The sequence below is a fragment of the Carica papaya genome, chromosome 6 (assembly GCF_054855325.1).
Source record: "Carica papaya isolate Zhongbai chromosome 6, ASM5485532v1, whole genome shotgun sequence".
NCBI lineage: Eukaryota > Viridiplantae > Streptophyta > Magnoliopsida > Brassicales > Caricaceae > Carica > Carica papaya.
In genome coordinates, this window is record NC_142314.1 from 37,162,610 (window position 1) to 37,173,427 (window position 10,818).

The window sequence follows — 10,818 nt, forward strand, 5'->3', positions numbered from 1 at the left end:
GAAATACAAACACGGCTTATAGATGATACATTCACTCAATAATTTCAATCAATTAAGATTGTTCAAAGATCCTCTAAACAACCAAATCAATGAAGATCAAGAATTTAACCTTATAAATCTCTTGTCATTTTTCTTCAAACATGGTACATTTAAAAAAAAAAAAATTATCAAATTAATTTTCAAAATTTATAACCCGTTATAATTTAATTTATGATACTTTTCGTTATAATTTGATATTTGATATTTTCGTTTATTTTAAAAGTTTTCAAAAATTCGTAACTCGTTAATATTTAGTTTCTGATATTTTTCGTTATAATTTGATATCAGATCTTTCCGTTTACTTTAAAATGTCTAACTTGTTTTTATTTTTTATCGAAAAGGATAAAATTATTAAATTATATTTAAATATTTTAAAAAATAATTTAAAATAATGATTTAATTAATTATTTGGTTTAACAAATTAGTAATAATTAATTTTTTCAATTTAATAATTTAATTAATGAGTAAAAGTCTTTTAAACTATTCTTTTATCCATGACTTTCTTTTGTTGTATCTTTCAAGATCATATATTAATCAACAAGGAAATTTCTTTGATGTTGATCTACCATCATCTTTTAGGTGGTGCATGTTTTTAGTTAATATTAATGTACCAAGGAAGAATTTATGATATTATATATACATACATATATATATATATTTGTTTACATGGGCACATTTTTAAATATATATATATATACACACACACACACACACACACACATATATATATATATTCACACACCCAAATAAAAGTAGAAGGGACCAGAGGAATTGAAAAAGTTAATTTATATAAAATCTAAACAAATATAAGATAACAAATTATTTATATATGTAAAATGATAGAAAAAAAATATGGACTAAATTATTAAAAAAAAAAAGTTATAAAATTAAAGTTATAATAAAATTAAATTATTAAAAAAAATGAAATTTTAATTTATTTTAATATTTTCAAATGGTATAGTGGGAAATTTAGAGATTGCACCATACATATTAATTTTTAAGAACATTGCATATATATATATATATATATACATACATATTACATGTATCATTTAGTCTTAACTTCAAGAAAAAGTTGTATAGCAATACAAATGGAGAGATATAATTTGTTGAATATAAAGCAAGGAAATTATGAAGATGGTTTTCTGAGGTCACTACTATCTTTCTTTTATCTCCAATATATAAATTAGTTAAAAATGATGAATTTTGTCTCCCAAAAAAAATTTCAAACAGATCTAGAAGATAAGAATGATGTTTAAAGTGGAAAATTTTATATAAAAATGCTGATAATTGTATACATATCTTTTATATATATATATATATATACATATTTGGATCACACAAAAATTCAAACAGATAGAGAAGAAAGAAATGATGTTTAAAGTGGAAACTTTTATAATGAAAATGTTGGTAATTGTATATATTATATATATATATATATAGATATATAATAGAAAGGAACTAATACCCATTTGGCTTTATATATTTTATTTATTTGGGTAGTTTAGTAAAATTATAAATATTGTATTATGTTAATAAAAATGTGAACTTTTAGAATTTTCAAAACAGAAAATTTTGAAGTTTTATTAAAATTTTAAAAAGCAAAGTGATTGATTATCTTAAATTTTTAAATTGATAAAAGATTATATTATTTTATTATATATAATATATTTTTAACATGTAGTTTTTATAGATAGAAACATAAAATATTGTATAAAATTTTCATCATCTTCATCTGGTTAATTTCTCTCCACATAAACTTGTTAATTCACTCAGTCACCCACAAATTCAAATCATAAACCAGAAAAATGAAAAGGAAAAGATTATCATGCCATTGCTCAATAGAAGCTTTTACATGAAGAAACTAGAAAGCAAGAACAGTGGAACAATGCTCCCCATTATTTTTTCAAGGCAAAACACTCTCTTTTACAGAGACTCAGAACTGAGAAGTTCTCTAAACAAAAATGACAGAAAAGAAAAAAGGAAGAGGAGAATTGTGATTCAATTACAGTTTAAATCCAATGGGAGGATCAATATAGGAGAGTAAGGATCAAGAAAGACCGATGACCTTTCCGGTTGCAGTGTCAAGATCAATGTCATAAAAGCAAGGCCTTGTAGGAAGCCCTGGCATTGTGCTCATGGTACCAACCAGAGGATAAATGAACCCAGCTCCAATGCTGGCTCTCACATCCCTTATTGGCAACAAAAATCCACTGGGTGCTCCCTTTTCGGAAGCATTGTGTGAAAACGAGTACTGGGTTTTTGCCATGCAGATCGGTAGATTACAGAATCCTTGTTTGCTGTACATTTCAATCTGTTTCTCCGCCTGGTCAAACCAGAAAATCAAGAATTTGTGTCAATCACAAAGCCTGTACGACTAAGTATGACGTAACTTTGAGAAGTCTATATATATTAGCATTCACTCTGGAAGAGCCTATGTATTGTCACAGTGTCATCTATATGTAATTTTACCCTCGAAGCTGACGTATTTGCTACCTTTGAGATTTGGGTGTGTTGGAGCTCCGGTCTACTAGAGAGAATAACATATCGTAATTTTCAAAGTTCTTCATAGTGAATTCATATTCATCCATCCAATGGAGTATGTTATCTTAAGCAAACCACGTAAATTCTGTATTTTTTATTTGTCTGATCTTCAAACTACTTGCTTAATTCTATCATATCATACAAAAGAACTCGATGAAATTGCATATTTTTGTTTTGCAGATCTTAAATATAATGGGCTGTGATATCCTGAACCTGTTTCTCGATAACAGCCTCTTTTCTGTTCGAGAAAATTAGAAAGCTATTGAACTATGAACTACTCAGACTTTTGGGGGTTGATCGCGAAAAAGCAAGAGTGAGATTTGTGAAAAGCTACCTGCTCAGAGTATTCAACGCCACTAGCACCGTAAGATCTTGCTATTGCCTCAATTTTTTCTTTAATGCTAATGTCCAAAGGGTATAAAAACTTCAATGGTTGGGTGACATTCTCACAAGCTCTTTGCACTGCAATTCCGAGGTCAACCTGAAGATATAGATAGATTCATCTGTCAATACGTAAAAAATGAGGAAAAGAAAATGCCAGTAGATTTACTTTTATCATGCCATATGCAAAATTTTTGCCAAACCTAATATCATCCAACTTCGAGTAAGATATCCATCTTCTCAGACACAAATAAACAAGTAAAATCAGTAAAATGCTAACAGAGATAAATCACTAACCGCTCCTTTACCACCATGGGCATGGTGAGTACAAACAACTGCATCAAAGGCTCCGGCAGCCAGTGAAGCGTTCTTGACCGCATTGAGTTCTGCTTCTGTATCTGTTGAAAACATGTTGACAGCAACAACTACATTGACACCATAAGATTTCGTGTTTGAAATATGCCTGGCCAGATTCACACAGCCAGCTTCGACCAAAGCAACATTCTCAGTTATGTAAGCACGGTCAAGAGGCTTCCCAGCAACTACTTCTGGGCCACCTCCATGCATCTTCAAGGCCCTTATTGTCGCCACGATAATAGCACATTGAGGTGTTAAACCACTATATCTACACTTAATATTCATAAACTTCTCGGTTCCAATATCAGAACCAAAACCTGCTTCTGTGACTACGAACCCCCCTGGTCCAACAAGTTTCAATGCAATCTTGTCAGCCACGACAGAGGAATTTCCATGAGCAATATTAGCAAAAGGACCAGCATGAACAAGAACAGGAGTCCCTTCTAGAGTCTGCATCAAGGTCGGATTAATGGCATCTTTCATTAACACAGTCAACGCACCTCCAACACCAAGATCATCAGCAGTTATTGGATCACCAGCCTTACTATTTCCGACAACCATGTTACCGAGCCTTTCCCTCATATCAGCAAGAGATGTTGTAAGAGCTAAAACTGCCATAATCTCACTAGCAACTGAAATGTCGAATCCTGTTTCCCTCACCATCCCTTTCTCTTCAGGGCCCTGGCCAATAGAAATCTTCCTCAAGAATCGGTCATTTACATCCATCACTCTTCTCCAAGTGATAGAATCAGGGTCAATATCAAGCCTAGCAAATTTCTTTATCTCCTGTGGTGTGAGATCCTCGGGTTTGGTCTTGGAGATGCCAAGCTTGTTCAGGCGCCTAAACATGATGTCACTAAATGTCCGCTTTTTTTCCTTGTTTGGTGGACATAACCTGTTAAAAAGAGCTTTATCCGATTGACTTGCCTCGTGAAAAATTCTAGTGTCAATTGCAGCAGCTAGAAGATTGTTTGCTGCTGTTATTGCATGAATATCTCCTGTAAGATGAAGATTGAACTCATCCATCGGAATAACCTGACTATAACCACCACCTGCTGCACCCCCTTTGATTCCAAAGGTTGGTCCTTGTGATGGTTGACGAAGGCAGGTAACAACCTAGCATTATAACAAGATTAATATCTAACATTATTATAATATAAGGTAACCCAAAGATGCAACAAATAAATCATCATAACAAGATAATGCCACTTCAATGTCAAGCTGAAAATCTAGCCATACCTGATACGAAAAACACACAGTCTAAATAAATGGCACTCAAACCAAACTTAGCAAGCTAAAATATGCACAAGTAGTTCAACACCATTATTGACCAACTTACCGATATTAATTCTTGTTAAATAGAGCAAAAAATGGTAAGTTACGTAAAAGTGCCACCTACATTTTAGAACCTTAATTTTTTAAGTACTCAAATTAAGAGCCCGTAGTCACTTCTTTACTAGAACATGCTTGAAATTGACTGTCACGCCATCCAAGTATCTAGTTAAGTGATTTAATTAACTCGATCACTGATATTTTAACAAACAGTAATACATAAATAGAGTGTGTGAAAATCAACTTTAAGAGCTATTTATCAAAAAATGACTATTGGTTCCTAGTTTGTAATATCTGAAAAGTACAGGTCCTAAAAAGATTCAATTAAAAGGATAGTCCTGACTTGAGACACCAAATGGATGCATAGGATACTTTTATGTGATTTAGACTAGAAACAGGGCACAGTTTTATCTAAAGCTTTGGATTAGGCAAACACCAAAATGCATAGTAACGTAAAACATGGAAGATCCTATTTCTTCATCTAAGGCTTCATGCCATTGCCAATTCACAACTCTCCTAATTGTACCTCCACATTTCTTTGTGTTGCAAACACTTAAGGCTCATCACAGCAAGGAGCCATTTAATCTTCGGTAATTACTTAATGTATGTTGAAGAAATGAACAAATATATCAGAGTAAATAGACAGTTAATATGCATGAGAGAGCTACTTAGTACATTTTAACAGAAGCTTATAAGCATTTACTACATAAAGTTAAACATTTCCAAATAGAAAACGCAATTGACCCCTTCCATAAAGTACTAGATTATGTTACTCTTGGCTAAAGCTTGAATAAAATAAGTTTGGCTTCAATGCATCTCATCATTTCAAGGCTCATACACCATTGACTGTGTTTTCTTCAATTATAAATCTATTCCACTTAATTCTCACATATAATTTTCATATTTCCGTTAATACATAGACTTTGAACATTGTTTGTATATTTTATCTCACTCCTTAACCCACATAAAAGTCTTCAAAATTGGGAATTCAATTCCCACTTCAATTCTTAGGAATTGAATTCTCACAGTCAAACAATTCAAGGTGGGATTATAAATGGTATTATACATAAAAACTATGTTCTTATCCTACATGTCGAGATTAGTATGAAGACTAGATGTAGAAATGAGATGGGAACAGAGTGGAAATCAATGAACATACAACATAACTTTTTGTTAATTTCAAACCATTATGAGCTATAAGCAAGTTAAGATCAAGTTTTCATATCATGTTTCACATGCAACTGAATTTGTTTTAGCAAAAAGACTAACATAAAATGAGTAAAGGTAAAAGGGAAGATGCACCCTTGGGCATCTTATTTCGGTCACCATTTTTTTGGGTTTGGAAAGAGAGAAATATAAGAGCTTCTGAAGTAGTAAACGAAGATAATAGTTTTGACTTAATTAGGAACACATAGCTCAGGAGCCTTGCATTTTTGTTATTGGATCATACTCTGTACTTTGTGGAGGATTTAGGGAATTTTATTGACTTATTGGTATACGTGTAAATATTTTGTACACGGGTTGACACCTCCTTAGTTTCATTGTTAATAAAATTCTTGATCTGTTTATTTAATAAAAAAACAGGGGAAGATGCCAACAACTCACCAATATATAAAAAAAATCACATATAAGTTCTTAAAAAAAAAATAAAAGGTAAGGAAAAGCAAAATGCATGTTGCAATAACTAATTAAAAAAGGCACCAACTTTTTGATAAAAATAACATCAAAGAAAAAAAATAAGTAACAAAAACACACCTTCTTATCAAGAAAAGCACCTAGTGCTTGACACAGCCCTACAGTAGTAGTGGACTTGCCTTCACCAAGTGGAGTTGGAGTAATCCCTCCCACCACCACATAATATCCATCTCCAGATCCTTGAAGCTCATCAAGCACAGATAACAAAACCTATAGAAAAAACCCAAATCCTCCAAATCAAATTCAACTTCACCAATTTCATCAAATAAATACCAGGAAGGAAACAAACATGTTGAACTTCCAACATATATTTCAATGGGTATTGCTCAACTCAGTGTGGGCACTTGAAGAACAAATTGTTTCTTCGTTAACCATACATTTGCACTGCCCTTTATGTTCCATATTTAAACTCTAAAAGGAAATGCAGTTCAAGTAAAAGTCAATCTCTACATCTCCTTCAATTTTCTTTCTCACCACAAAAGCAATAAAAAACAAAGAACAACAAAAACCTGTCTTTTAGCAACGAAATCACAAAAATCAAACTAAATCACTGCAAAAAAGAACGAAGAAACAATTACCCAAAACTTTCCAGGAATTCCCAAAAACCAATAAAAGCATTGGCCTTTTCTTGTAACTTATACCCGGGAAAGGGAAAAAGAAGGAAAAAAAAAAGAAAAAAAAGCAATCACCTTTGCTTTGTATTTGCCATAGAGATCATAATGATCCGGACTGAGATTGAGTTCTTTGGCAATCTCAGATATATGAAAAGGTTCAACTAAGTTTGCAATATCTATGTCAGCTGGCACAGGTGACACCACCTCAAGCTTCCTCACTGTCTTTGACGAACTCATCTTCTTCCACCCACCAAGAAAACTCGAACCCTTTTTGGCCTTCCGAAAACTTACTAAATTCTTGGTGGGTTTTCGGGTTCTGATTCACCGAAGAGTAAACTACACCTTAAATCCCTTTTCTGCAACAAACGTCTCTTTCCTACGACGAAAGATTTGTGTGGAGAAAACACAGACACTGAATTTTGAGCATGGAAATATTGGAACGCGTGATGTTTCTTATCTACTGAGGTGTGTAGTGGCGACGGTAGAAGAAAAAGATAGCGTTACGGCGGCAGTCACATTATGTCACACGTGGCGTAATACTATTGGGTACGCGTATAAATGGAGGGCTCCAGGTAAGTGTTTTTCAGGAACGGGAATGGGTTGTGATGTTGAGGGGCGTGAGTTTAGAGTGGGAGTTGGTGTGCTGTTGTGATTAGCAGACAACGTGGCGCACAAATGTGCTGACTAAGAATCTTGGACTCGAGTAATTATTTCCTAGAAGAAGACAAAACAAAAAATTAGAAGAAAAATATAAAAAAGATGGAGATGCGGGGTATCGATCCCCGTACCTCTCGCATGCTAAGCGAGCGCTCTACCATCTGAGCTACATCCCCATACGTTTCTTTCTTCTTACGTATTAATTTTAATCTATCGTCCCATCCTTTATCCATAAGGGTTCACCATCAATTTCTCTATCTGGTACGTGCAAATAATAACATATTTCGATTGAGAATTTAGGAAATGTCAATAATATCGATGTTTAAGTAATATTCGAGTTAGAAAATAAGTGTTTAATATATTTTATATTAATTTTTTTATTACGAGAATATACTCTTTATAATAATTTATTAGTTAAAAAAAAAAATTAATTCAGCTTTAGATATGTTAGTCTAAAAGACGGATAGAAAAAACAATTGTTTTTTAGAACGAAACAAAAAATTTCATAAAAATTATATCGTAAATAGTTCTTATCTATTTGATGTAATTTTTTTTTATTTTTTTTTAATTTTTTCATAAATTTTTATAGAAACTTAAAATACATGATTTTAGATTCTTATGAAATCTCGACATTAAGAAAATAATTAGATTGACTTGTTCCTTGATCTAAATTTTTTGACTAACGATAATATCTATTCATATAAACCACGTCTTAAACTTCTATAATATAAATTTCTTTTAACTCACATAATGTCAAATACTCTATCAGATATTCAATTATCAAAGTAAGTTTGAAGTACCAACTAAACTATAAACGATAGTAATGAGTTGAAAACGAGAACTCGATATGAGATATATCATGTGTACATTAATGCTATTTAGTTACTAATGCTATATAATCTTATTATTGTACATGTATTGAGAAGTATACATACACGATTTATTCAAGACATCACAGTGTAATACTCGTTCACAATCATCTCTTATTATTCTTTTGTTTTTTCCTATATCTCGTTTGTTAATGTATTTTATTTATCTTTATTCAATCAACTAAATCGAGATTGAATATTTTGCTCGAGTTAGTTCTATTCATTAGATTCACTATAAATTGAACCGCTATTTCTATAATTTCTTATTCGCGATTAATTTGTAAAATTCAAAATATTTGTCCATATATCTATATTTTTTATTTGCTTGAACTCAAAAAAAAAATTAATTAATTAATTAAAGTACAACACATTAAACATTTATATTACTACTTATAATTCAAAATTTGAATTTTTTTTTTTTTCTAAATATGATTCAACCAATGAGCCTTCATATTCAAAATTAACCAAAGAAAAACATATATATATTTATATGTATTTATATATTGACAAGTTTAATACATTACAACATTTCATAGTACCATAAAAGAATCAAGAAACAAACAATATTACAGAAGAAATGAATCAAAAATGAACTTTATACTTAAATAATATAAATTAAAATCAATCGTTATCATCAACTCGGCTTTTCTTGATCACGTTCGATTCTAATCAGTTTCTACTGGTAAATCAGATACGATAGCAAGAATCCGACGAATGCTGCCAGAACGAACTACTTTGAAGCTGGAAGCCGATCTCATCATCTTCTTCGAAAAAACTTCAGACGAACTCGAAAGAATAAGATAAACCAACACTTGAACAAGCAAGAACAATGCCACCTTAATCAATATATCAGCCAACCATATACCTACTACCACCATGTTTGTCTCCAATAATTTTTCCTAGTAATTCCAAAATTCGATTGAGACTGTATATCTTTCTTAATCTTTTGGCTAGCTTCATATATATATATATATATATATATATATATATATATATATAGTCAAGGATTATATATATGTATATGGAAGAGGTTCACGAAGCTGCAGCTTATTTGACTTGTTGCCTACGATATGGAAGTTGTTACTTGGAGACATACATATTGATTGAGGAAGAAGCTTTTTAGCATGCACTCATTAAAGACATATGAGAAAAGAGCTTTTTTTTGTGGGTTTCTTGCAAGTATCAATTTTTATGAAGCTTCACATGAAAATACATATATATATATATATATATATATATTGGAATTTTCAATTGGGATCTCCTTAAAATATTTATCTCCACCACAATTTTTTCAATAAAAAAAATATTTATATAACGTATATATGGATATATAGTATCATATATCTATATTAACTTATACAATTAATTAAATTAAATATTTCATTTGTAAGTTTAAGATTAAGAGATTTTAATTTTTTAAATTTTGTTACAACAATTTTTCTTGCAAATTTTTCTTATCTTTAACTAGATTAAATTTTATATATATATAAAGACATAAAATGTGCTAAATAAACTTTCACAAAAAATTTCTTGATGTTTTCAATTTACGCTAAGTCGATAAATCAAAATGAATCGAGCAATTAATTTATTGACATCCTGATCGATTGATACAATTCGAATTCGACCCAAAATTAAATATTGATTCAACTGGTGTAGCATTGCTTTTATTTCTATTTGGAAGAATCGGTTTTTTCATAACCAATTAGGGTTGAAAATCGTATTTAACACAGAGATTATATTGTCGCATGATGTATTTTTAAATACGATAATTCTATCACTTTTTTTTTTCTCCGAAGGTATAAAAGAAGCTGCAATCAATAAATTTTTTTTTTTAATCATCTGTTCCCGAAATGAAGAACGTAAAATTCTTTTTTCTTTCTGTATAAACAAGAAAATCAAATCTAATCGCTAAAAGAAAATTTGTTTGGTAAAGAATGCACTTCTTAATTTTTGACTCCTTCAATCCCGACAAATGTTTTCGATCAGTGCAATAAGACGTGTCTATTTATTTATTTTTTCATTCGAAATAAAAATAAATTTTTTATAAAAAAAAGTTAGAATATTATCCGATAAAATATAAAATTTACTCTTTTTATAAAATTGTCAATACAAACATATCTCTATCTCTACTCACCCCGTGACTATATTATACCCTCTAATTTTGAATATATATATATATATATGGGTGACAACAAAATTGAATGAATTGAGTCATTTGTTGGTTCTTGTATATTATTATTAATATCAAATAAGAAGAAGACAAAAAAAAAGCCAGACACGTGTCAAGAACTCCTCCTCCACGTGGGTACCATTCCGCAAATTATTGGAGC

The 10,818-nt window shown here is 30.9% G+C and overlaps 2 protein-coding genes and 1 non-coding gene across 3 annotated transcripts; all 3 read right to left on the bottom strand.

The window, feature by feature from the left end:
- Positions 1-1,848: 1,848 nt before the first annotated feature.
- THFS (10-formyltetrahydrofolate synthetase) lies at positions 1,849-7,339 on the bottom strand. The gene is made up of 5 exons (XM_088222691.1): positions 7,038-7,339; positions 6,409-6,558; positions 3,262-4,437; positions 2,918-3,064; positions 1,849-2,365 (listed from the first exon to the last, which is right to left on the bottom strand). The coding sequence occupies exons 1-5, from the start codon at positions 7,197-7,199 to the stop codon at positions 2,090-2,092; spliced, it is 1,911 nt and encodes a 636-aa protein (XP_088078817.1). The 5' UTR covers positions 7,200-7,339; the 3' UTR covers positions 1,849-2,089.
- A 383-nt stretch (positions 7,340-7,722) lies between these two features.
- Positions 7,723-7,795, bottom strand: TRNAA-AGC (transfer RNA alanine (anticodon AGC)). The gene has a single exon. It is a non-coding gene; the product is annotated as a tRNA-Ala (tRNA).
- Positions 7,796-8,948: 1,153 nt separating this feature from the next.
- LOC148253628 (uncharacterized) lies at positions 8,949-9,437 on the bottom strand. The gene has a single exon (XM_088222848.1). The coding sequence runs from the start codon at positions 9,364-9,366 to the stop codon at positions 9,154-9,156; it is 213 nt and encodes a 70-aa protein (XP_088078974.1). The 5' UTR covers positions 9,367-9,437; the 3' UTR covers positions 8,949-9,153.
- Between the last annotated feature and the right edge of the window lie 1,381 nt (positions 9,438-10,818).